Source organism: Equus przewalskii, chromosome 7 (genome assembly GCF_037783145.1).
Source record: "Equus przewalskii isolate Varuska chromosome 7, EquPr2, whole genome shotgun sequence".
Taxonomy (NCBI): domain Eukaryota; kingdom Metazoa; phylum Chordata; class Mammalia; order Perissodactyla; family Equidae; genus Equus; species Equus przewalskii.
This window is the reverse complement of record NC_091837.1, coordinates 21,759,713-21,787,046: the sequence shown is the minus strand read 5'-3', so window position 1 is coordinate 21,787,046 and position 27,334 is coordinate 21,759,713. Positions and strand designations below refer to the sequence as shown.

Here is a 27,334-nt window from a genome sequence, read left to right as displayed (position 1 = left end):
TTTTTTCCCTCTTTATTTTATTTTATTTTTATTGAGTTCATAATAGTTTACATCAACGTGAGATTTCAGTTGTACATTATTTCTTGACTGTCACCACATAAGTGCTCCCCTTCACCCCCTGAGCCCACCCACCATCCCCCTTCCCATGGTAACCACTGAACTGTTTTCTTTGTCCATGTATTTGTTTGTATTCCACATATGAGTGAAATCATCTGGTGTCTGTCTTTCTCAGACTGGCTTATTTCACTTAGCATAATTCCCTCCAGGTCGTTCCATGTTATTGCAAACGGGATGAATTTGTCTTGCCTTGTCTTTTTTTTTTGAGGAAGATTAGCCCTGAGCTACCATCCGTGCCCGTCTTCCTCTACTTTATATGTGGGACACCTACCACAGCATGGCTTGCCAAGCAGTGCCATGTCTGCACCCGGGATCCAAACTGGCGAACCCCGGGCTGCCGAAGCGGAACGTGCACACTTAACCACTGTGCCACCAGGCCAGCCCCGAATTTGTCTTTTCTTATGGTTGAGTAGTATTTCATTGTATGTATATACCACATCTTCTTTATCCAATCATCAGTCGATGGGCACTTGGATTGTTTCCATGTCTTGGCTATTGTGAATAGTGCTGCAGTGAACATAGCGGTGTATATGTTACTTTGGATTGTTGATTTCAAGGTGTTTGGGTAGATACCCGGTAGTGGGATAGCTGGGTCATATGGTAGTTCTATTTTTAGTTTTTTGAGGAATCTCCATACTGTTTTCCATAGTGGCTGCACCAGTTTGCATTCCGACCAGCAGTGGATGAGGGTTCCCTTCTCTCCACACCCTCTCCAGCATGTGTTATTTTTAGTCTTAGTGATTGTAGCCATTTTAACAGGCGTAAGGTGGTATCTTAGTGTAGTTTTGATTTGCATTTCCCTGATGATTAGTGATGTTGAACATCTTTTCATGTGTTTATTGGCCATCTATGTATCTTCTTTGGAAAAATGTCTGGTCCTCTCCTCTGCCCACTTTTTGATCAGGTTGTCTTTTTTTTATTGTTCAGTTGTGTGAGTTCCTTATATATTATGGAGAATACCCTCTTTTCAGATATATGATTTGCAAATATTTTCTCCCAGTTGGCGGGTTGTCTCTTTGTTTTGCTTCTAGTTTCTTTTGCCTTGCAGAAGCTAATTAATTTGATGAATTCCCACTTGTTTATTTTTCCTTTTGTTTCCCTTGTCTGAGAGGACATGGTATTTGAGAAGATCCTTTTTTTAGTTCGATGTCGAAGAGTATACTACTGATATTATCTATAGTTTCAGGACGTAGCTTCAAGTTTTTGATCCATTTTGAGTTTATTTTTGTCTATGGCATGAGATAGTGGTCTACCTTCCTTCTTTTGCGTGTGGCTGTCCAGTTTTCCCAACACCATTTATTGAAGAGACTATCTTTTTCCATTGTGTGTTCTTGGCACTTTGTTGAAGACTAGCTGACCGTAGATGTGTGGTTTTATTTCTGGGCTTTCAGTTCTGTTCCATTTATCTGTGTGCCTGTTCTTGTACCAGTACCATGCCGTTTTGATCACTATGGCTTTATAGTACATTTTTAAGTCAGGGATTGCGATACCTCCAGCTTTGTTCTTTTTTTCTCAGGATTGCCTCGACAATTCGGGATCTCTGATTGCCCCATACGGATTTTAGGATTCTTTGCTCTATTTCCACGAAGAATGTCATTGGGATTCTGATTAGGATTGCATTGAATCTGTAGATTGCTTTGGGTAGTATGGACATTTTAACTATGTTTATTCTTCCAATCCATGAGCAAGGAATCTCTTTCCATCTCTTTATGTCATTATTAATTTCTTTCAGTAATGTCTTACAGTTTTCTTTTGTTTGCTATTAGCTTGGAGTATTGTCTTCCACCCCTTCACTCTGAGCCTGTGTTTGTCATTGGAGCTGAGAAGTGTTTCCTGGAGGCAGCAAATTGTTGGGTCTTGTTCTTTAATCCATCTCGCCACTCTGTGACTTTTTATTGGAGAATTCAATCCATTTATGTTTAGGGTGATTACTGATGTATAAGGGCTTAATGCTGTCATTATATCACTCTTTTTCTGGTTTTCCTGCATTTCCTTTGTTTCTCGTCCTGTGTTTTTTGGTCTACCCATTGAATTATGTAGTTTTTTATGATTGTGTTTCTTTGTCTTTTCCTTATTTATTTTTTGTTTCTGTTCTGCTTTTCTGTTTAGTGGTTACCCTGAGGTTTCTATTTAGAGTCTCGTGTATAAGATAGTCCATTTTCTGATGGCTTCTTATTTCCTTAGTCTAAACCGATTCAGTCCCTTTCCTCCTCCCCTCCTAAGTTGTTTTTCTCATATCTTATTGCAACTTGTGTTGTGAGTTTGTGGTTAAAGTGACAAAATTGTTTTTGTTTTTGGTGTTTTCCTTCCCTTTAGCTTAATGCTATAGTTGAATATTTGCTATCCTATTCTGATTCTGTCTACCTATTTATCTCCTTACTCTGTGTTTTGTGACCCCTTTCTCCCTTTTTCTTTTTTCAGGTACGAGGGCCTTCTTGAGGATTTCTTGTAGGGGAGGTCTTGTGGCTACAAAGTCCCTTAGCTTTTGTTTGTCTGGGAAAGATTTAATTTCTCCCTCATATCTAAAGGGTATTTTTGCTGGATAGAGTATTCTTGGCTGAAGATTCTTGTCTTTTTAAGTTTTGAATATGTTGTTCCATTCTCTCCTAGCTTGTAAGGTTTCTGCAGAGAAATCCGCTGAAAGCCTGATAGAGGTTCCTTTGTAGGTTATTTTCTTCTGCCTCGCTGCCCTGAGTATTCTTTCTTTGTCATCCATTTTTGCCAGTTTTACTACTATATGCCTTACAGTGGGTCTATTTACATTGACAAATCTAGGAGATTTGAAAGCTTCTTCCACACATATTTCCCTAGATTTGGGAGGTTCTTTGCTGTTATTTCTTTGAACATGCTTTCTGCTCCATTCTCCTTCTCTTCACCTTCTTGAATACCTATAATTCTTATGTTGCATTTCCTCATTGAGTTGGATATTTCTCAGAGACTTTCTTCATTTCTTTTTAGTCTTAGTTCTCTCTTCTCCTCTGTCTGGAGCATTTCAACATGTCTATCTTCGATTATGCTGATACGCTCCTCTATGGTGTCCACTTGAGCATTAAGGGAATCCGTATTTTGTTTTCTCTCTTCCATTGTGTCTTTCATCTCTAATATTTCTCAATGATTCTTCTTTATAGTTTCAATCTCTTTTGTGAAGTAGCTCCTGAACTCGTTGAATTGTTTCTCTACATTCTCTTTTACCTCGTTGAATTTTTTGATGATAGCTATTTTGAACTCATTGTCATTTAGCTTACGTATTTCTGTGTCCTCAGGACTGAGTTCTGGGTGCTTGAGTTTTCTCTCTGCTCTGGAGATTTGATGTGGTGCCTGATGTTGGAAGGTCGGGGCTTTCTCATTTCTGATGTTATTCGGTTGCAGTTGCTGCCTGTTGCCACTGGATGGGGGTCAAAAACTGCGTATTCTGAGCCCTCCACCTGGATGGGGGCTGGAGCTGCACTGAGCGGGTGGGAGGAGGGGTGCTTTCTCCTGCGTGCTCTCTGGGATTTCTCACTCTGCTCTTGCTCTCTGGTCTCTTGGCTTGATGAGGTCACCTTGTGCAAAAGCTTTCGCCCGTTAGAGGGCTTCCCTCTAGGCTGCAAGGGCCTGTGGGAGTCCTGGGTGATTCTGCAAATGAACGTCCCCTCCCCTGCTCCTTCCCTCACGGATCCTCCAGCAGCAGCGACTGCAGTCTTTAGGGGTGCGAGTGAAGTTCTCTCTTATCCCATTCCAGCTCCTCCTAGGGGGGCTCCAGCCTCTCCACCCTCTGTCGTGTGGCTGCGTGTCTCTCCGAGGTTTTTGTGTTGTTAGGATATCTTCTGTTGGAGTATGGATGTCCCTTTTTGTTGTATGTTGGAGGGGAGAGAGTCCTGGGCAAGTTCACTCTGCCATGATGCTGACATCACTCTCGAAGGCCTGTGCTTTTAACCTGTAGGCCATATCACTCTGAAGATAATTCATATTTGTACTGATTTTTTTTTTTTTTTTACATTGCTGGTGGTTGGTACTGCATTGAGAGCTGGTCCTGAGAACTTTCTTCCTTCTCCTTGTAGATCTTCATAAACAATGAGTGGCACGACGCTGTCAGCAAGAAAACATTCCCCACCGTCAATCCGTCTACTGGGGAAGTCATCTGTCAGGTAGCAGCAGGCGACAAGGTGAGAACTTGTGACTTTCTTTGGGGCAGGGCTGAGCCTGGTAGAGGTGGGCAAAGAGGGTTTCATTTTTCACCTTGTATGTTTTTGTATGGTTGAAACTTTACCATGTGTGTATTGCTTTCACAACTAAAAAATGCCAAGTCGGGGCCGGCCCAGTGGCGCAGCGGTTAAGTGCACACGTTCCGCTTTGGTGGCCCAGGGTCCGCCGGTTCAGATCCAGGGTGAGGACATGGCACTGCTTGGCATGCCATGCTGTGGTAGGCATCCCATATATAAAGTAGAGGAAGATGGGCACAGATGTTAGCTCAGGGCCAGTCTTCCTCAGCAAAAAGGGGAGGATTGGCAGCAGTTAGCTCAGGGCTAATCTTCCTCAAAAAAAAAAAAAAAAAAAAAGCCAAGTAACATTTTTGAGTAAATGAATCAATAGAAACTCTTCTTTGCAGACAAAAGTGCTAGATTATACCTGGATTCAATACTTCATATAGGTTTGGAATTGTAGATGTGGAATTGAATTTGAGGACATCCAATCCCACCTCTCCTTTCCAGACCTGGAAGTTGAAGGTCAGAGAAGGGAGGTGCACAGCAAGATGGAAATCTTGTTGAGCAGAATTTGGGTTGCCTGAATCTAGCTTTGCTGTTGGTAGCATATTTTGTTTGAATTCTATATACTTGTAGTAATTAAAAAATAGTAATTTTAAAGTCTAAAAATTAGACTTTTAGTAAAAATATATTTTTTTAAATAGAAAAGGTATTAAAAATACTCCAGGAATGCCTCCTGCCCTCTGCTTTAAGACAGTCTTCTGTATTCATGAATAAGGCCTCATTTCCTTTGCTAAAAGCAAATGTGAATACTTTTCTGGCTTACTGGGTAGTCTGATGGGAAATGTGCTTAACATTAATGAGAACCATGCTCCTCACCTCCTGGTGCCCATCTCTCTATATGAAACATGCTAGCTGCGCTGATTTTACTGCTTCCCCAAGGAAAGGGAAGCTGGTTTAGTCTGCTTTCATTGGAAATTGCTGGTCGTCTTAGAAGGAATGGTTAAGTTTGTGGGGCTTGCTTTCTTAGGAAAAGAGGAAAATGGTCAAATTTTAAGCATTGACCCCTGAGTACCTCTCCCCCCAGAGCTCTGTGGGGGATTTTGAAATGAAAATACAGAAATGGAAATAGTCAGGGTCCTCATTCCCACCGGGACTCCTGGAAGGGAGAGTCTCAAGCTCATCAGGTGCAGCCTTGGAGGTTGGGAAGGACTGTTGGGGGCAGGTTCTGACACAGGCATTGACTGAAGCCCTTGTGGGTGCATTTGGCAGTGGGGTGGGTGGTATTTGGAGGTGTTTATTGTTCAGAAGCCCTGAGCTGCCTCAGTGCGTGTTTTCCAGGAAGATGTGGACAGGGCAGTGAAGGCTGCCCGGGCTGCCTTTCAGCTGGGCTCGCCCTGGCGCCGCATGGATGCATCTGACAGGGGCCGGCTGCTGAACCGCTTGGCTGATCTGATTGAACGGGACCGGACCTACCTGGCAGTGAGTTCTCAGCCCTCTCCCCTCTCAGCCCACATGGCAAATGGAGTCAGAGCATCCCATGGACCGCCAGGAAGGGGCAGCATTGCTGACAAGGAACTAGTCAGAATGGCATAGGATGGACATCTTTGGGGTACACCCCTGCACCAACCAGACTAGCCTCTTGGTGTCTCCTTTGATGCACTGGGTTTGGCTGAGAAAGGAGGAGACTGAGGGGAAAGAAGGGAGCCACGATGGGAAGCCTTCTAGGGAAAGATTCCTGCCACCCCCTCCCCGCCCCCCCATAGACCCCTCTCTCTCAGCCCCTCTGAGTGTAGGCCTTTTCCCTGGCTGCCAGTGGCAAAAGGGACCAGAAAGCAATACCCTCTCCTGTGTCCAATCCATTCTGCACATAGCAGCCAGAGTCAACCTTCTAGAAGGCAAATTATACCGTGGCAGTCTACTCTTAAGCCTTCCATGGCATCCTGCACCCTAGGATGAAGTCCTGTTTCCTCCGCATGGTCTGTAAGGCCCTGCCTGGTCTGGCCTCATCTCCCAACTCCTGCTGGACACACCTCAGCTCAACAGCCTGCCTTCAACTTTGTGACTGCCCAGCTTCTTTGAGCACCAGGGCCTTTGCACATAGTGTTCCCTCTGCCTGGAGTGCTCGTCCCTTTGTCACCATTTGTGCCTTCCCTTTGCCTAGTTACCTCCTACATAGCCTTCTAGTTTTAGCTAAAGGGGGGCTTCTCAGTGTAGAGTTTCTCTGACTGGGTTGGGCACTTTCTGGCTCTCTTAACATTTGTGATCAATGTTCGTGTCCGTCTCCACTGGGTCTGTGCTCTGTAGGTTCCATGTTCCTCTCTCTATTCCCGGCACCTGGATTGAACCTAGAACAGCAGCTCAAAAACAATGTGTTTGCAAAATGACTGAATGAGAAGCTAGTACATCATTCTTCCCACCTCTGGAGAGGGAGGGGCAATGGCCCAGAAATGCCTCAACATTCAGGGACACAGAGTGGTCACCAGCCCTCCTCAGTCCACACTGAGGCTCTGTGGTGCTTGTCCAGCCCCCGTTTGCTTTGATTCCTTCCTGGACCAGCGTGTCTGCGCTGATCTTGTTCTCTTTTCACAGGCCTTGGAGACCCTGGATAATGGCAAGCCCTACGTCATCTCTTACCTGGTGGATTTGGACATGGTCCTCAAATGTCTCCGGTATGGGCTCAGGCTTCCTGTTCTCTGTTCTGGCCCTGCCAAAGGGGACAGGGTATTGCTGGGGAGGAAGAAACAGAATAATGTAAAAAGATCACAGGAGTTGGAGAAACGTGTACTATATTAGACTCCATCTCATGGGGTAACCCCTCAATACCAAAATTGTAATTTAGTCATAAACATTTTCTCTTTCTTCTTGAGTTAGTTTTGTTATTTGTTAGTTGGAATTTGTCCATATCATTTAGGTTATATAATTTGTTGGCTCCAATTTTTATCTGTGGAAGGTCGGTTGTAACCTACTGTCATTTCTGATTTTAGTTATTTGTGTCCTCTCTCTTTTTCCCTTAGTCTAGCTAAAGGTTTATCAATTTTATGAATGTTTTCAAAGAACCAACTTTTAGTTTTGTTTATTATCTCTATTGTTTTTCTATTCTCCACTTCATATGTCTCTGCTCTAATCTTTATTTCCTTCCTCTTGCTAGCTTTGGGTGTAGTTTAATCATAAACATTTTACTGACCAAGAAATATAAGATGACGAGTAAGAGCTTTGTCACAGCCCTTTGGGTTGCCAGTAACAGAGACTGAGCGTAATTTGGGCAATACAGAGAGTTGGGGGTCTTAAATCCAGAAGGCCACTGAGCCTCCGCTGGCCACCCCCACCGCTTGCCTTTGTTCTGCTCTTGACTGCCTTCGGAAGCTGGCTGCCCCACATCTGGGCTTGCTTCTGTGTGTGATTCCAGCCAGACTGAACTGCAGTCCCTGAGTCCTGAGGCCAGATTCCTGGGGGAGGGACCTGATGGGCTGGCCTTGAGTCTGACCAGCTGTGGTCCGGCTGGATTAATCATTGTGCACATAGTGGCTGCTCCCCCTGTGACCATGTGAATGGAGATGGAGGGGAAGAAGCAGTGCCAGAACAGTAGGAATTGGACAACAGAACAGTAGTTATCTCCCACCAGGGCAGTCATGTCTCCCAAGGGACAGTGGGCAGTGTCTGGAGACATTTTTGATTGTTACCACTGTGGGGGGGAGGGGCACTACGGGCATCTAATGCATAGAGGCCAGGGCTGCTGCTGAACATCCTACACTGGAGAGGACAGCACCCACAGCAAAGAATTTCCCAGCCCCAAAGGATAGACGTGCCAAGTCGAGAACACTCTGCAAGGACGCCCCAGAGCAGCAGCCTGGTGAATCTCAGGCAGAGCCCCACTCCTTCTTGAGTTTTAGCCATATGCCTTTGTGCTGATTATATAACTATTCAGAGGCGTGTAAAATACATGTAAATCAGACCTGGGAGGAAGGGAGCAGCGATGCCTTAATTTGTACAGATTGGCAGCTCCTTGGCTATTTTTCTCCCCAGGTCCATAAACCTGTGTTCAAACCCAGGTCAGCTTTGGTCTCAGGGTACCCTTGCCAGACACACTCATTTCAGAAATCTTTCTGTTACCCTACATGTTCCATCTTTCCCCATCTTTCATTTTTCCTACTTCCCTAAAAACCATTATGTAGTATAAACACACGGCTGTTTTGTTGTCCCCAGCTCTAATTTGCTGTGCTTCTCTGTCACTAGTGTCCCTGTGTGTCTAGAGAGCTGGGGCCCAGTCGAGGATTTGTTTCTGGTGACTGTTACTCAGTCTTAGCACAGTGCTCTGTGCACAGGACGTGCCGACTGTTAGACAGGTTTGCACTTTTCTACCAGATGTGATCCATGGTCCTCAGATGTAGTCTGTGGTGCTGGGCTGGTACAACAATTGCAGTTTAATACTCTGGATGTTTATTAAAAATATCGATTCCTGGGCCTCTGCCCCAGAGAAGATTGAGTAGGTCGGCGGTGGGTGCCTGGAATTTGGTGTTCTTTATGAGCACCCCAGGTGATTCTGAGGCTTAGAGTTTAGCTACCCAGAGTGGATTCTTGTGACCCTAGCACTTAAGTCTCTCTGGGAACAAGCCAAGAATAAGGGCAATTATCAGAAAGCCCCAATTGGACTAGTTTGAGTCTTCTCTTTCTGCTAGGGTTTATAGGGCTCACTGACAGTCATTGATTGAGCTTGGATTTTTTTTTTTAAGTTATTATGCTGGCTGGGCCGATAAGTACCATGGGAAAACCATTCCCATCGATGGGGACTTCTTCAGCTACACCCGCCATGAACCTGTGGGGGTGTGTGGGCAGATCATTCCGGTGAGTGTTAGTCTCATAATAAACAAGTGAAGGTTTATCGTGATTGCCATGAGATGCAGCGATCACGGACAGGCTCCTTGCAAAGGTGGGAGGGTCACAGGGGTGGCATCAGAAGGCAGCCTGGGTACTGGCTGAAAACATGGGCTTTGGCAAAGCCAACCAGCGCTGCCATCTGCGAACTCTGTGACCTTGGGCAAGTCACTTATCCCCCTAAGACTCAGCTTCCTTATCTGAAAAGTGGAAGTGAACATGGTACTTGTCTTCAGGCGGGAGGGAGGATTGAATGCAATGACTTAGCATGGTGCCTAGTACGTAAAGAGCACTAAGGAATGTGAGTCTTATTATCATCCACCACCTGCCTCGTCCATCTGTCTTAAACGTGTGATCAAGTTGTGGGGGAAACGCAAGGGGTCAGAGAGCTCAGTGCTGCTTCTCCTCTGGGTGCTGCTCTCTGCTGGCCAGTCTAGCTCTCAGCTTACATTTTGGGAGTGGCTGTTGTTTATTGCAGTGGAACTTCCCACTCTTGATGCAAGCATGGAAACTGGGCCCAGCCTTGGCGACTGGAAACGTGGTTGTGATGAAGGTGGCCGAGCAGACTCCACTCACTGCCCTCTATGTGGCCAACTTGACTAAGGAGGTATGTGGCTTGTGTCCATCTTGACCTCTAAATGCCCTTGCTTTATAGGAGTTCTGAGGAGGGGCCTCGGGGCGCCAAGGTGGAGGTGGGTGTCTGTAGAGCAGGGACTGGGCGCCATCCCCCTGCCCCGCCTCATCCCCCTTCAGCCAAACAGGCCCCCTCTTACTTATTTGCTACATTGGGCTTCATTGCAAGACCCCTTTGAAGAATGAAAATCTTTCTGAGTGAATGCCATGGTGGGAGGGGCAACAGCCACAGGGAACCCCACGAAACAGGTTCCTTGCTGTCCCATTTAGAATCCTGAGCAGCACCCCAGAAGACTGGCTTCTCTTCAGCTGTGTCCTGGGCGGACAGTTTTAGCCTCTCTGGCAAAGGATGCTTTTTCGTCCAGGCCCTTTGGAACAGGAGACTGACTTTCAGTGTCCCCGGCTGTTTGCCCACAGGCTGGCTTTCCCCCTGGCGTGGTCAATGTTGTTCCTGGATTTGGCCCCACGGCTGGGGCTGCCATTGCCTCCCATGAGGATGTGGACAAAGTAGCTTTCACAGGCTCCACTGAGGTAAGGCATCCTCAGGACCTCAACCTTGTGGTACGTTTGGCTCAAGCTCCCAATGTCCCCAAAGGATGATGCATTCAAGAATAGCCTCTGGGTACGGCTTGGGGGTCCACCCCAGGGCTGCCTCTGAGTAGCTCGAGTGCGGGGCCCCATGTGAGCCAGGTGCGACCATGCAGGGTTGAGCCTTTGTGGGTTGTAGCTTGGCTGACACTCCAGCTGCTGTTGTGGGGCTGGCGTCCCGTGTAGAATAAAGTGTCCGTGACTGTCTGGACTTGACAAAGGTCAGAGCACTTCTGCCATGTCAGGCTCCTCGACTGGCACTGCCCTGGCAGTTAACGAGCGTGGGCCTCGGAAAGAGACGAGTTCACATCCTAGCCTTGCGTCATGACATGGGGTGATTCACTGTCTTTAAACGAGGATGGTAATATCCTGCAGCAGAGACAATATGCGTGGTGGAGTGGGGAAGATAATGCACTTTGGAGTCAAACTAACTGTTGAGCAGCATTTACCAACTGTGCGACCTGGGCAAGTCACTTAGCCCCCTGAAGCCTCATTTCCCATTTGTAAAATGGGGATAATAACTGTGCCTACCTCACAGGGTTGGAGTGAGTGAGATAAAGCTTATGAAGTGTTCAGCAAAGGTGGGGCCCAGAGTAAGTGCTCAAAAAGTGAATGAATGAGTGAGTGAGTGAGTGAGTGAGGGCTATTACTATGGTGCTCCGGGCCAGGTCCCAGAGACACACACGAATAAGATGCCTGGTGATTCCTTAAACATAATTTTCTTGAAATCAGGGACAAAATTCCTTCTAAAGAGGTAACGTTTTCCTATCCCTGAATTCTTGGAACGCTTCATCATCTGAGTTCTGAGAAGGCACACTGAATGGTGTAGCAAATGTGATCTTCAAACAGTTCCCCTGAAATAAAGATGCCTTAAGACATTCAGTTGGTCTGCAATGAGGGCGGTTCCGGGAGGGCAGAACAGTGGCCAAGATAAGGTGGCTCTTTCTTTGCTCAGTCACCAACTATCTTAATGCTTCAGTGGGATGTTGAGAATCTTGCAGAAGGGATGGTGTCCTGACCGAGACATGTGTGTCTATTCAACAAATAAGTACAGGGGTGGCTTTGTGCCAGGCTCTGGGAATATGGAGGTGAGAAGCACTTCATTCTTGCCCTCACAGAGTGTGGCATGTGCTGGGGACCACACAAAACACCATGAGGAGGCAGCATAGTGGGTCTGAACTGGTGCTGGACTTAAGCTGCCCAAGTCTGAATTCCGATTACATATTTACGAGCTGTGTGACTTTGGGCAAGTGACTTGACCACTCTGAGCCACAGCTCCTGCATTTCTAAATCAAGGAAAAGAGTCGCCCTACCTCTGAGATCGTTGTAAGGGTTGAACTTAAGGCACACAAAGTACTTAGCACAGTGCCTGGTATGTAGGAGGCACTTAGTAAATAGAAACCACACAGCTATGACTCTGCTCATGTTGTTACTGTCACTGTCATCCTAGAATCTCAGAAGGGTGAGGCAGCGATGACCAGATTTGGTGAAATTCTCCAGGTCTGTGGTAATCCAGCTACTCCCTCACGTGCTGGGGTCCTCTGTTCTGTGTCTCTCAGAGCACTTGGTTCTTTTTTCCCCATGGAGAGCGTGTCTGTTTCTGCTTTCCTGCAGGTTGGCCACCTAATCCAGGTTGCTGCAGGGAGGAGTAACCTCAAGAAAGTGACCCTGGAGCTGGGAGGAAAAAGCCCTAACATCATCATGTCAGATGCTGACAGTGAGTTTTCATGGGGAGGAGGTCTGCATTGAAGGAGCACTAGCTGTCCATACTGTGTTCCACTCACTTCCACAATCCTCAGTGTCCATCGGAATCGGTTTCTGCCCCCAGGGCCTCAGGATGAAGGCCAGACTGCTCAGCGTGCCCTCTGCCTGCATGGCCTCACCTCGGCCTCTCTGCAGCATCTCTCCTCTTTGCTCCCCATAATCCAGCCCGGCTGAGCTGCCTAGTCGCCCAGCCGTGCCTCATGCTTTCTCAGACCAGACTATTCCTCCTCCATCACATCTTTTTTCCTGGTCCTGCTGGGGAGCTCCCAGACTTGCTCTCCTCAAGGAGCCTTCCCTCACCGCCATTGGTCGGCTGGGTTGGGCCTCCGGCCGCCCTCGGCTCCATTACTGCAGCGGGTATGACTGCTGCTCTCTGTGTCTCCACACTCGAGAAGGGAGCAATCGGGTCTGTCTTGTTCCCGCACGGGCTGTGGCACCCAGCAGGCCCTGATGCTGCTGGTGGCGTGGACAGGTTAAGGGGTTAGGTAGCCACCAGGGCCAGGGTCGTCGTCCTCTTCTTCTCACACGCCTTTCTGCCTCCCCAGTGGACTGGGCGGTGGAGCAGGCCCACTTCGCCCTGTTCTTCAACCAGGGCCAGTGCTGCTGTGCGGGCTCCCGGACCTTTGTGCAGGAGGATGTTTACGCTGAGTTTGTGGAGCGCAGCGTTGCCCGGGCCCGGTCTCGTGTGGTTGGGAACCCCTTTGACAGCCAGACCGAGCAGGGGCCACAGGTAATCCTAGCAGCTGGGGGTAGGTCTGAGTGTCCGGAGGTAACGTGGGGAAGCAGAAAGGGCCTTGAACCCGGAGTCACGCAGGCTTGGCTTCAAGTCTCAGCTCTGCCATGTGCCGAGCTGTCTGTCCCTGGGAAGCCACGTGCCTTCTCTGAGCCACCATTCTCTCATCTTTAATGCCCGCCCTTCCTAACTCGCAGGGTGGCTGTGAAGTGGAAATTAATAGTGAAAGCACTTTGTAAATTTGGCACACATAATAAATACTAGGAGTGTCCGTGCAGAAGGGAAGGTGTGTTTTCTGGACCTTGGCCACCATAAAAATGCCTCTGCCTGGACACACCCGGCCCTGTTAGCCATGGTTCTCTCTGTGGGGTGGGGCAGAGGGCCATGGCAGGGCTAGTGGAAGGACTTTATTTCACTTTATACTCTTCTGAGCTGTTTGTTGGATTTAAACATTTTTTTTTTCTTTTTTACCATGAGGGTGTATTCATTTTAATTAATAAAACTATTGTCAGTAATAATTATAATAAAAAGAAACACAGTGCTTCTCTCCACCATTTCCTCTCATGTCCTGGTCCTTTTTCCAGCATGTCTTTAGACCCAGCCTGCCCTGCGCTCACTCTCCATAGGGCCCTGCGCTGGCCTCCTCCAGCCATCCCCTCCCAGGCCTGAAGAGTTCAAGGGGTCAGGAATGCTCCCAGCTCCCACAGGTCCCTGCCCACGTGGCCCTGAGCCCACTTTTGGGGCCCATGGGTGCCTTGCTGCAGGCTCCATCCTCCTGCGGGTGTCTGCATTGCTGGTGTCCACTGCCCAGGCTCTAGGGCTGGCCAAGGCAGCAATTATTTTTTTTTTTAATTGATAGACTTTATTTTTTAGAACAGTTTAGGTTTATAGAAAAATAAGCAAAAAGTACAGAGTTCCCATATATCCCCTAATCCCTCCGCCCCCACCCCCCTAGTTTCCCCTATTATTATTATTATTATTATTATTTTATTTATTTTTTCCTCTTTAAAGATTTTATTTTTCCTTTTTCTCCCCAAAGCCCCCCAGTACATAGTTGTGTATTTTTAGTTGTGGGGCCTTCTAGTTGTGGCATGTGGGATGCCACCTCAGCATGGCTTGATGAGCAGTGCCATGTCCACATCCAGGATTCAAACTGGCGAAACCCTGGGCGGACAAAGCAGAGCCGTGAACTTAACCACTTGGCCAGGGGCCGGCCCCTCCCCTATTATTAACATCGTACATTAGTGTGGTACATTTTTTATAATTGATGAGCCAATACTGATAAACTCTTATTAACTAAAGTCCACAGTGTATTTACCTTAGGGTTCACTCTTGGTGTTGTACATTCTATGGGTTTTGACAAATGAATAAAGACACGTATCCACCATGACCATATCATAGAGAGTAGTTTTACTACCCTCAAAATCCTCTATGCCCCACCCCTTCCTCCCAACCCCTGGCAACCACTGATGTTTTTACTGTTGCTATAGTTTCATCTTCTTCAGAATGTCATATAGTGGAATCATACAGTATGTAGCCTTTTCAGACTGGTTTTTATTCTGGTGAGGAAGATTGGCCCTGAGTTAACATCTGTTGGCAATCTTCCTCTTTTTGCTTGAGGAAGAGTAGCCCTGGCTTTTTTTACTTAGCAATGTGCATTTAATGTTGCTCTATGTCTTTTTGTGACTTGATAGTGCATTCCTTTTTATGGCTGAAAACTATTCGATTGAATGGATGTACCACATTTTCTTTATCCACCCATCTGTTGATGGATCCTTGGATTGTTTCCACTTTTTGGCTATTGTCAATAGTGTTGCTATGAATCCCTCTCTTTTTCTCTCCTGTTTTTCTTTGTGGTTCGTGGCTCTTTAATTATTAAGGTAATACAAATTTGTATACAAAATTTAATAAAGTATTTAAAGTAAAAAATAAGACCCCCGTGCTCCCCTCCATGTCCATTCCTCACAGGTAACCACACACACAGAGTTATGTTTTCTAAGTTTAACAAAAATAGGATTATATACTATGTATTGTTCTACAAGCTTTTCCCCTTCTTTACAGAATATCTTAGGCTATCTTTCTGTGTCAGTCAGTTCACAGATCTATTATTAATGACGACACGGTGTGGATGAACTGTAATTATATTAACAAGCCCCTCGACTGATGTGTACTTAGAATTGTTCCTGTTTCTTACTTTTACAAAGTGCTCCCCAGTGACTCCTTGTTCAGGCCCCTTTGTCACATGTAGAATAAATTCCTAGAATTTCAATAGTTGGGTCAAAGGGTGTGAGTACTTAATTTTTTGACCAATATTAATAAACCACTTGCCAAAAGAGCTGCACCAGGTTACAGTCCATTTTTTAAACTGAGATATAATTGACGTATAACAGCCCTTCTATCAGTATAACAGTGTATGTAATATATCCTTACCACCAATGTATTTTCTTACTATTTAAAATTTTTAGTAATGTCATAGTTGAAAAATAAAAACGATGGGTTTGATATGCATTTCTTTGAGGGCTAATGAGGTTGATTGAACCTTTTTTCTTAGGTTTTTGGCCATTCCTATTTCCTTGTCCAGTTTTGCTTATTCATGGCCTTGGCCCATTTCCTAGTTGTCTCCTTGCCAGTGTGGTGTGCTAAGCCTGAAGCTAGGAGAGGTCTGGCTCTAGCATCTGTAACTCTGGGCTCTTTATCTCACAGGTGGATGAAACTCAGTTTAATAAGGTCCTTGGCTATATCAAATCTGGGAAGGAAGAGGGGGCGAAGCTGCTGTGTGGTGGAGGGGCAGCTGCTGACCGTGGCTACTTCATCCAGCCCACTGTGTTCGGAGATGTGCAAGATGGCATGACAATCGCAAAGGAGGAGGTTAGCACGGGGCCAGCACTCTGGGGAATGTTCTTAGGAGGAGCAGTGGACAGTTCAGTCCGGCATCTTGACACTGTGACCCAACAGCTGTATTTGGGTCAAATCCTGGCTCTACGCTTAGGACAAATTGTTTACAGTTCACATCTGATCTCATCACTCTTCTCTTCAGCCTCTTATGTCCACCCACTGTCTGGAGATCTTCTAAATTTGCTGGCATAGACTACAGGCCCATCGTGTTCTGGTCCTCTGAGCCATGAGTCAAGGAATGACTTTGCCTGGCCTTTCTTGTGGTCTTCATATAAGCAGGACACTGGATGAGACCAAAGGGCTGACTTCCCCTATAGTGAGATTCCCTTGGTGTACTCCCCCTTGGCACTCATGAACACAGAGCAGAAGCTCTGTCTCATGCACTCATTTCACAAATAATTATTTAATGCTTACTATGTGCCAGTCTCAGACCCTGGGGGTCCAAAGGTATCCAAAATGTGTTTTCTGCCCTCACAGAGTTCAGACTTGCTCCACTTCGCCCAGCTGGATTAAGCCCTTTAGGGGCCCTAAGTAGAAAAAATATTATAATGTCATCCCTTTTCATATATAATTCAAAATGAAATAATATTAGTATGCAACATCAGAGTAAGAAAGTCCAACAGAGTTCTCTTTTCCCATCAGGAATACTTTGATGCTTTTTTTTAAATCTCAAATATCAATTTTCTGGAAGGGTGGAGAGTGGGTACCTCTGCTTTGCCAGTGCCTGAAGCACATGATGCTGTCTCACAGTCCTTGGTCTAACCATGATGAGCTGGCAGTCTTCTCCCACCTTCGTCTTGATACTCTCCAGTCCTGGAATCAGCCATTTCTTCAAGAAGTCCCAGTTCCTTTTAGTGGAGAAGGGGATCTCGTGAGAAGGGGCACTGGGCGTGCTTGTACCTTGAACTCCATTTCCCTCTTCCTCCCTGCTCCTCACCCCGACTCTGGTTTGGCCACTTTCTGCTCCTGTCGTATCACAGCTTGACTGTCACTTCTGCGCAGCCTTCCCTCATTCCCCTCCTCCCTCAACCCAGTGCGGCCAGGTAGCTCCTCAGGGCTCCCCCAACTCCTTACACTGCTGGGAATAGGTACATTCTCATCACTGATTACACTGTGATCACTTACAGCTCCTTCCCCCCAGTGCTGTCCCCTGAGGTTGCTGAGAGCAGCCACACCCCAACAGCAGCCAGCACACCTGACTCCCATGTCTTCATTTCTAAATCCCATTCTCCACTGGAGGGACCCAGGACCCCTTGAAGAAACGGCTGACTCCAGGAATGGGCAGGGAAAGTACCAGATAACCTGGTATGTCTTGAGAGCCGAGACCCTGTTCACAGTTGGTTCTTTAGCGTCTCCTGTGTGCCTTGCTGAACGACTGACTTAACCTCTTTGACACCAAATCTCTGTGTAACATGCCAGGAACCCCCACCTTGCAGGCCTATTTAGAAATAAGATAAGGTGTGTAAAGCACGCAGCACACAGATGGTAACCAGTCCCCATTAGCTTCCCTCCCTCTGCGTTCCAGTGAGCTTGGGGGCTGTCGTCTCTTTCTGAACTGTCGGGGCATGTCTGGGGCTGTGACCACATCTGGAATCATCTGCTCAGCGCTGTGAAAGCTGGACAAAAGGGGGTTCCCTGTCTGCCACACCCTCCCACTCTGCTCTCTCCCCTAGATCTTCGGGCCAGTGATGCAGATCCTGAAGTTCAAGACCATAGAGGAAGTCGTCGGGAGAGCCAACAATTCCAAGTATGGGCTGGCCGCAGCTGTCTTCACAAAGGACTTGGACAAAGCCAATTATCTGTCCCAAGCCCTCCAGGCTGGCACTGTGTGGTAAGAGCCTCCCATGGCCCCTCAGAACCCAGGAGGGATCCCCAAAGCCAGGATGTTCTGGAACCCAGTGCTCACATCCCAGGGGTGCTGGGCTCAGTTCCTCCTGGGTCAGGGTGTGGTACAGCAGAGAGATTAGAGAGTTCCTGCCCCCCGCCCTCCAAGAGAATAAGCTGCCCTCCAGTGCATATGCCTGTGCAGCTGTTCTTGGGGAAGCAGATGGATGGCTGGGGCTCCTTACCAAGCTGTCACAAGGGCAGGAGACCAGAGCCGAGGGCCTAGACTTGTAACACAAGTTTTAAAAGCTTAGCACCTACTTCACACCCATTAGGATGGCTGCGATTTTAAAATACAGAAAATGCCAAGTGTAGGTGAGGATGTGGAGAAACTGGAACCCTCACATGTTGCTGGTGGGAATGTAACATGTTGCAGCCACTCTGGAAGACAGTCTGGCTGTCCTTCAATAAGTTAAATGTAGAATTACCACAGGACCCAGCAATGCCACTTGGAGGTATATACCCAAGAGAAATAAAAACCTAAGTGCACACGAAAAAGTGTCCCCGAATGTTCATAGCCGAGCATTCATGATAATCTTCTTGGGGTGACAGAAATATTCTTTATTTGAGGTGGCAGAAATATTCTGGCATTAGTTAGTGGTGATGGCTTGAATGACACTGTGAATACGCTATCAACCACTGAATTGTACACTTTAGAATGGTGTTTCAAATGCAATTAAAATTTAATACATTTAAAAAATGGCAAGAGAAGTTTAGCACCTAGTGAGCAAAAATGATTCATTAGAATGGGAAGCTATCACGTGGTGCACCCTGTTACTGAGATCCATCTGTGACCACATCATGAAGGATAAAGATGATTGACAGCTTTATTTCATGCGGCATGCTTTGGACTCCTACATGGCTCATTATTACTATGGTTCTACCCATCCATTTTTTCTCAATAAAATTTTAGAGTGATACAGGAGGCCCAAGGGGTGTGACATGGATTCCCTTTGAATTACTTCTGAAAACTCGTTTCAAACTATAGGATCAACTGCTATGACGTGTTTGGGGCCCAGTCACCATTTGGTGGCTACAAGATGTCTGGGAACGGCCGGGAGCTGGGAGAGTATGGCCTGCAGGCATACACCGAGGTGAAAACTGTGAGTATGGGCACCTTCTCAGCCCTCTCCGTCATGAAAGTCCATCAGTATTTATCACTAGTTTCTTGTTTTAAGCCAGAGAAGCTACAAAAGAGGGTAACGGCCCAGTCTCTGCTCTGTCCTGTGAGAAGGAACTGAGACTCGACCACTACTATGCCCGCATAGTCCTTCGCTGGGCTTTGTTGTACACCAAGTTCCTGTAAAACCTGAGAGGGAGGAAAGACCCAGCGGGGCAAAGCAGCGAGGAAAAGCTTCTAATGAGAATGAAGTTACTACGAGGCATTAGATGTCAAGGGCCATAAATATACCCATATCCATACCCAACTTTAGTGGTAGGAATATAGCCTGAAGAACTAAGCAGAAATACAAGGAAAGTGTTATTTCCAGAAATATTCATCACAGCGTTATCTAAGAGGAAGAAATCAGATGCAAATTATGGAACACCCAAATCATGGAGTAGTTAATAGCCATTAAAATAGTTTTGCAGAATTTTGATATAGAAAATGCTCATCTTTTAAAGTAAAAAAGCAGATACAAAGTAATATATGTAGTGTAAGTCCAAGTTAAAAACTATATATGCGTATATATAGATACTCAGATATCTTTATGAAAAAAGAAAGACACTAAAGTGAAAATGATTTTCTCTCTACGATGAACATTAATTACAGTTTAGCCAGGAAACATACTTGCAAGTGATAGTCACAGAAAAGAGAGGGGCTGGCCCCGTGGCCGAGTAGTTAAGTTCGCACACTTGGCTTCAGCAGCCCAGGGTTTCGCCGGTTCGGATCCTGGGCATGGACCTAGCACCGTTCATCAGGCCATGCTGAGGCGGTGTCCCACATGCCCCAACTAGAAGGACCCACAACGTATTATACAACTATATACCGGGGGGCTTTGGGGAGAAGAAGGAAAAATAAAATCTTTAAAGAAAAGAGAAATGGGCTGAGTTGGGAATGTGCCGTGTAGGATGTTGAGCAGCATCCCTGCCTTTTACCTGCTAGATGCCAGTAGCAACCCCAACCCCCTCCACCCCGGGACGGTCACAAATGTCTGGGTTAAGGGGAGGGAGGCAGAGTGTGATCTCCTACAGAACAGAGCTCCAGCAGTTCCTGGGATTGGCCAGAGGGGGATCGAGATGTTGGAAGTAAGGCGAGCCCTTCTGTTGATAGGCGGGCAGCACCCAGCTGAGGGTGCCTGCAGACGCCAGGGAAACATGCAGATTTAACACCTTCTCTGTACTCTCTTCCAGGTCACAATCAAAGTTCCTCAGAAGAACTCATAAAGAACCACGCCGGCTTCCTTACTCACCCAGTGACAAAAGTTCAATGAGATGAGCAACAAAACCAAGAAAAAGGACGCTTGCATGCTAAAAGTCTCAAAAGAGAAATTCTCCCACAAAATCTCTCGGATCAAGAAAGTCCCAGAATTTGAATCAATAAATAGGGTGGGTTTGAGGTCAGGAGTGCTACTAGCCTTCAGGGTGATTTTTCAAAAATAGATTCAATGAATGTCTCATCCTGTCCATCTGATACACTTCTGTAACTTGCCTTTATGGGGGAAGAAAAAGCCATTGTTTAAAATTGTATTAATATTGAGGCAATAGCTAGCACCTTGCTTTGTATTCTGGACTAAAGCTCATTAAAAACAATGCTGCTCTTCACTTTTTGGGTAACTCTTCTTCCATCTCGATAACCCAAGGAAACACTGCCAACAGGTATGTCAACTCCTCTGTGCGAATGTCATGTTATGTACAACTCCCGCCCGTCCCCTACTGTGGGTAAAATAGCCTTTGTTTCCTGCGTGTAGTTAACAGATCTCTGTGGTCTGTCCACCTGTGGCAGGCCCTGTGCTAGGCCCTTACTAGGCACTAGAGATGACACTTAAGCAAGACCCCCCCAGCCCCGTCCTCAGAGAGGGGGAGGTAAACTGGGAAAGATATACTTGCCTCAGTATTTTAAGTTCAAAAACTTGGTCAGATCACGAACGGATAAAGATGTGGATATATACACAATGGAATACTGCTCAGCCATAAGAAAAGATGAAATCTTGGGGGCCGGCCCGGTGGCGCAGCAGTTAAGTTCGCACGTTCCGCTGCTTGGCGGCCAAGGGTTCGCCAGTTCAGATCCTGGGTGCAGATATGGCACCATTTGGCAAGCCATACTGTCGTAGGTGTCCCACGTATAAAGTAGAGGAAGATGGGGATGGATGTTAGCTCAGGGCGAGTCTTCCTCAGTGAAAAGAGGAGGATTGGCAGTAGTTAGCTCAGGGCTAATCTTCCTCAAAAAAAAAAAGATGAAATCTTGTCATTTGTGACAACACGGATGGACTTTGAGAGTATTATGCTAAGCGAAATAAGTCAAAGGGAGAAAGTCAAATACTGTATGATCTCACTCATAAATAGAATATAAAAATAACAAACACACAGAGACAGATTGGATTGGTGGCTACCAGAGGGGAAGAGGGGAGGGAGGAAGGCGGAAGGGGTGATTAGGCACATGTGTGTGGTGACGGGTTGTAATTAGTCTTTGGGTGGTGAACATGATGTAATCTACACAGAAATAAAAATATATAATGATGTACACCTGAAATTTATATAATGTTATAAACCAATATTACCTCAGTAAAAATAAATTAAAACAACGTGGTCAGACCTGATCAAAAAATGGGCAGGGGACATGAACAGACATTTCTCCAAAGAAGATATACGGATGGCCAATAGACACATGAAAAGATGCTCATCGTCACTAATCATCAGGGAAATGCAAATCAAAACTACACTAAGATATCACCTTATACCTGTTAGAATGGCAAAAATATCCAAAACAAAAAGTGACAAATGTTGGAGAGGTTGTGGAGAAAAAGGAACCCTCATACACTGTTGGTGGGAATGCAAACTGGTGCAGCCACTAGGGAAAACAGTATGGAGATTTCTCAAAAAATTAAAAATAGAAATACCTTACGACCCAGCCATCCCACTACTGGGTATCTATCCAAAGAACTTGAAATCAGCAATTCCAAAAGTCCCATGCACCCCTATGTTCATCGTAGCATTATTTACAATAGCCAAGACATGGAAGCAACCTAAGTGCCCATCAACTGATGATTGGATAAAGATATGGTATATATATACAATGGAATACTACTCAGCCATAAAAAAGAACAAAATCGTCCCAGTCACAACAACATGGATGGACCTTGAGGGTATTATGGTAAGTGAAATATGCCAGATAGAGAAAGACGAACTCTGTATGACTCCACTCATAGGTGGTAGTTAACATATAGACAAAGAGAACTGATCGGTGGTTACCAGGGGAAAGCGGGGGTGGGGGGAGGGCACAAAGGGTGAAGTGGTGCACCTACAACATGACTAACAATAATGTATAACAGTAATTTCACAAGGTTGTTAACTATCATAATCTTAATAAAAAAAAGTAATTGGATAGAGTATTAGCCAAACAATTTAAAAAAAAACTTGTACTGTTCTAGGAAAAATGGGATGAATGATAGATATAAATTAAATAAGTTAAATAATTGTCCCAGCTCATTATTATATCATAATCTTAATAAAAAGGAAAAAAAAAAAAGTGGTCAGACCAAATGAGACACACTCATGCTGAACCAATTTCATAAGAGCTTAATTTGGGAACCAGACGTCAATTTGCTCACTTTAAGTGAGGTCTGTATTTCCAAGTAACCAGATCTTTTGAACCTCCTATCCGGAAAACTGCCATCCTTTAGTCAAGGCACCTGGTGAATCAGTAATTAGTGTTAGTAAATTGGGAATCAAAAGATTCCTTGGGGAACAGCAGAATTGGAGCAAAAAGAGTTGAATCGCAGTAATAGTTTGTGATCATTTTTGGGTCACAAATTCCTTTATCCTTTCCTAAGAAGAAAAACATGCCTTCTGTATAATTTTTGCGGATACTGTCAGGGAGTGATAAAGCTCACTGGTTGACCCCTGGCCTTATTTCCCTCAGGCTCAGCCATGTTTGATAAACGATCCCTACTCCACTAAAGACTAATCTGACTTATTTGAATAGCGCTACACAATTTTTGTCATACATGCACATACCTGTACTATCATTTACTTTTTTCTTTAAATCAACTCTTATTTAGACAAATTTTTAAAAACTTTGCCATACATTAAACAATAGCATTTATCTGACATAAATAGAAGGCATTATAACAATGATAAAAGTAAAACAATGTTACTAAATTTAAAATGATGAAATACAAGTAAATCTAATCATTTAGATTAGATATTAGATAGGAGTAAATCTAATCATTATACAACTGTTCACACTGAAATAAGTGTCCCTCAATGAGAAGACTAGGATTTTATGACCAGTCGGCAGTAACAGGATATCCCTGTCACTGGTGGGATCCCTATAGTGCTCCACAAAGTGTTGCCAAGAACCCATTTGGGGCAAATTGGAAAAAACAGAGAAATGTAATGTTTCCCGCCTCTGAGCCCTGTGAATCAGACTCACTGTAATTGTAAGAGAATCCGCTCTTTACACTGATGAATAACAGAGGAAATGCTAGCTATGAAGAAAGGTCTATAATGTAGACTTTGACATCCTAGACACTTGTTAATCTCTGTGCTTTTAGTGCCAGGAACCAGTGAGAACCTTAAGTAGCTGCCTGAAGCAAAAACAAAGTTCTCAGGTTATGAACAACCTAATCTCTCCGGGTATTTGGATGTGGGTCAGTCACAGGAGTATTGGGTGTAAACTGCTGCTTCTGCCTTCAGCCTCGCTGAGTGCCCAAGAGGAAATGGGCAGCCCCTGGCTGAATGAGGACACAAGGAACTTCAAGCAGCCTGAAGAACCTGGCTGAGGAGGCATTTTCTGAGTGTAGGCACCACCTTGTGGACAAAATGTACAACTACAGCGCTATCCTCTCGGAGAGCAGGTGGATAGACCTACCTGCTGGTGTCTTTCAAAGATCGTGTTGTACACAACACGACTGTACACCTGCAACAGCTGGCAGGCAAAGCAATGAGGGAATCAAGAGGCCAGGGTCATGTACCCGAAATCATTAAAAACAGAGATTCCAACAAACACTTGTATACAAGTGTTCACAGCAGTACTATTCACAATAGCCACAAGGTGGAAACAACCCAAATGTCCATCAATGGATGAATGGATAAACAAAATGAAAAAAAAAGTCGTTATACACATAATGGAATATTATTCAACCATAAAAAGGAATGAAGCCCTGATACATACTATAGCATAGATGAACCTCAAAAACATGCTAAGTGAAAGAAGCCAGCACAAAAGTCACATATTGTATGATTCCATATACATGAAATGTCCAGAATAGGCAAATCCATAGAGTTGGAAAGTAGATTGTATTTCATTATTTTAAATTTAGTAACATTGTTTTACTTTTATCATTGTTATAATGCCTTCTATTTATGGCAGATAAAAAAATAAAGCAACCAGGGTCACAGAGCTGTTTGGGGTAACTTGTGCAAGCTGTGTAACCTCTGGGCCCTCATTTCCTTAAGATCCCTACAGTCATTTCCAGCTCTCACTCAGCTACTTTGTGAAAGGTAAAAGGGAACCGATATTTATTTATTTACATTGATTTTATTAACCTTTTTTGAAAAGGAAGTAAGTACACATGGTAAAAAAAATTTCAGGGGCCGGCCCCGTGGCCAAGTGGTTAAGTTCCCACACTCCGCTTCGGCGGCCCAGGGTTTCGCTGGTTTGGATCCTGGGCGCGGACATGGCACCACTCCTCAGGCCACGCTGAGACAGCATCCCACATGCCACAACTAGAAGGACCCACAACTAAAATATACAACTGTGTACTGGGGGGATTTGGGGAGAAAAAGCAGAAAGAAAAAAAAAAAGATTGGCAACAGTTGTTAGCTCAGGTGCCAACCCTAAAAAAAAAAATCAGTGAAATATAAATCTGGCTCCCAATTTTGTGGCCCTAAGGAGAAATATTTATTTTGCACCTACTAAACGCCAGGTGACGCTGATGCTGCTGATCTGGAGGCCACACTTTGAGAACCAATGCTCTAGAAAAAAGTACATTAGGTCGTTCTTTGATCCTTCCACATGGAGGAAACCCTCATCTCCTTAATATGACAGGGATCAAAACTCCCTTCAGAAAAATTTGTGTTTGCTTTTTACTTTTTATTTTGAAATTATTTCAAATTTACAGAAGTTTTAAGATAGTACAACAATCTCTCATATACTCTACCCAGATTCATCCATTTTTCACGTTTCCTCATTTGCTCTCGCGGTCCTTGCTCCCCTTCTTGCCCCCTAGACACGTTTTCTTTTTTGCTGGGCCACCTATGAAGGCTGCAGGCGTCATGCCATGGCCTCCTAGTACTGTGCTGCATGTGAACCTTTACTTTGGATATTCTCCTACATTACCACGGTTCAGTTACCAAATTCGGGAACTTTAATTTGATCCACATTGATAGGATACTTGTGTTGAGAGACAGGATTATCTTGGGGGAAGCAGGTGACATCTCCTGGTCCTACTCTGCCTCCTCGGAGACTCTCACACACTTGCCATAGGCCAGGAAGAGGGCCCTCACTCAACCATGCTGGCACTCTGATCTCAGACTTCCATCGTCCAGAACTGGGAGAAATAAATTTGTTATTGATAAACCACCGAGCTTATGGCATTTTGTTACAGCAGTCCGCACGGATGAAGACAGCATCTGATCACGCACTTCTGCCTCTCCTGACCCCGCTCTCCAATCCCATTGCCAGGGGTGGGAGTAAGGATATCAGTTCTGTATATCACCTGCCAATTGTAATGATGATCACGACAATAATAATAATAACGGTAATAATGATAAGAATAACGGTTTATTTTTAAAGCTACATCAAAACGTCACGTATTGGTAAATCTGAGGTAATCTCTGTTTCTTGTCTTAGCTGGAAAGTTAGAACTACAGTTATCAAATGTGTCTTTTCAGAATCCCAATTTCCATCTGGGCTTCAAAAGGCTACCAAGTGAAGTTGCTGTTTAGTGGGTACAGAGTTTCAGTTTTACAAGATGAGAAGTTCTGGAGATTGTACAATAATGTGAATATATTTTAAAGCGACTGAACTATACACTTAGAAACGGTTGAGATGGTAAATTTTGTCATACATTTTCTACCACAATAAGAAAACAACTTTTTAAAAGGTTACCAAGTAAGACATCTGAGAAGCTGTCCCAGGAGAGGGATGATGTTTCTGTGGCTCCCAAAGGAGAGGCCTGAGCCAGCCAGCAAACAATGAGGGAAGCAAGCAAGCAATGGGCAGCCCTGTGCGTGGGAGGGTTCAGGCCAGGTGACGGGAAGTGTTCCAGCGGGCCTGCAGAGCGCCAGCAGGGATGCTGTGGAAACGCAGAGCTGCACTGTGAGCACAGGGTTGGCCTTGATGATTGCTAGGGTCCCGTCCAACCCTGAGAGGCTGAAGGATGTGAGCTAAGTTCAGCAAAAGCTAGAACTTCTATTCAGAGACTGTCACATTGTACTATGATATATGTAAGGCACAAAAATTTAGGTGGTAAAACCAGTGCATGCTCTCACACTATAAAAGAATATAATTGCGTATGACCTTTCTGGTAGGAATCCACTGCTAAAAACTCACTGAAGAAAACAATTGGACAAGTGTGCAAAGCATGTTAGGCAAGAGCACTACTTGCAATAGCAGGAAACTTCAAACAACTTAAATGTCCGTTAAGAAAACCAGTGACCACTCGGAGGTATTCAGAGGGATGACACATCACTTTGAGTGTCAAGCAGAAGAGAGATGTTTGGGGAAGGATGTGGGACAGGAAGTACAGTGAGAGACAGGAACTCTGCTTCTCTCCACAGCCTTCTCTCTGCAGACTGGCTTTCACCACTTTAACTGCCTCAGCCTGGACAACACAACCCACAACTGGCTTAATGTGCCAGTCTCAATTCCCAGGAGCCTCCGATGGGAGGCCTAGCTTGGGTCAGATGTCCGTTCCTGAGCGAGTCAGCAGTGGCTGGAAGATGGGGTCACATGGCACTCACTTGTAGATAGGCCCATCCCCTAAGCAGGGGCTGTTGGGTGATGGGCACTCTGGAGGTGCCTACACTCACTCATCAGTGTGGTCCAGGACCAACTGGCAGCATCTGAATCACCGGACAGCTTCTTCGCAATGCAGAATCCTAGGTTCTACCCCACACCTAATGAATCAGAATCTGGATTTTAAAAAGGTCCTCAGGGGTTGGCGTGTGTGTTAAAGTTTGAGGGACACTGGTTTATCACAAGAAACGACAGTTGGCTCCCAATTTTTTTCTTCCTTCCCTCCCTCCCTTTCCTTATTAAAACAGCTTTATTGAGATAGAATTCACCCACCATACTATTCAACCATTTAAAATGTACAATTCAATTTTTTTTGGTATGTTCACAGAATTGTGCATCTATCACCACAATAGATTTTAGAACATTTTCATTGCTCTAAAAAGAAACCCATACTCCTTGGCTGTCATCCACTAATCCCACCCACTCCCCCCACCCCAGCCCTCAGCAATTACTAATTTACTTTCTCTCTAGAGATTTGCC

The 27,334-nt window shown here is 45.3% G+C and overlaps 1 protein-coding gene across 1 annotated transcript in view; it reads left to right on the top strand.

The window, feature by feature from the left end:
* ALDH2 (aldehyde dehydrogenase 2 family member) overlaps window positions 1–20,436 on the top strand; it is a 31,774-nt gene extending 11,338 nt beyond the window's left edge. Inside the window, exons 2-13 of the mRNA XM_008525678.2 lie at window positions 4,158–4,262; window positions 5,643–5,783; window positions 6,894–6,973; window positions 9,035–9,146; window positions 9,655–9,783; window positions 10,227–10,340; window positions 12,012–12,114; window positions 12,707–12,891; window positions 15,598–15,762; window positions 17,463–17,620; window positions 18,662–18,776; window positions 20,026–20,436. Of these exons, the coding sequence (XP_008523900.2) occupies window positions 4,158–4,262; window positions 5,643–5,783; window positions 6,894–6,973; window positions 9,035–9,146; window positions 9,655–9,783; window positions 10,227–10,340; window positions 12,012–12,114; window positions 12,707–12,891; window positions 15,598–15,762; window positions 17,463–17,620; window positions 18,662–18,776; window positions 20,026–20,058 (1,440 nt within the window). The 3' untranslated portion in view covers window positions 20,059–20,436. The remainder of the gene's footprint in view (window positions 1–4,157; window positions 4,263–5,642; window positions 5,784–6,893; window positions 6,974–9,034; window positions 9,147–9,654; window positions 9,784–10,226; window positions 10,341–12,011; window positions 12,115–12,706; window positions 12,892–15,597; window positions 15,763–17,462; window positions 17,621–18,661; window positions 18,777–20,025) is intronic.
* Window positions 20,437–27,334: the final 6,898 nt, after the last annotated feature.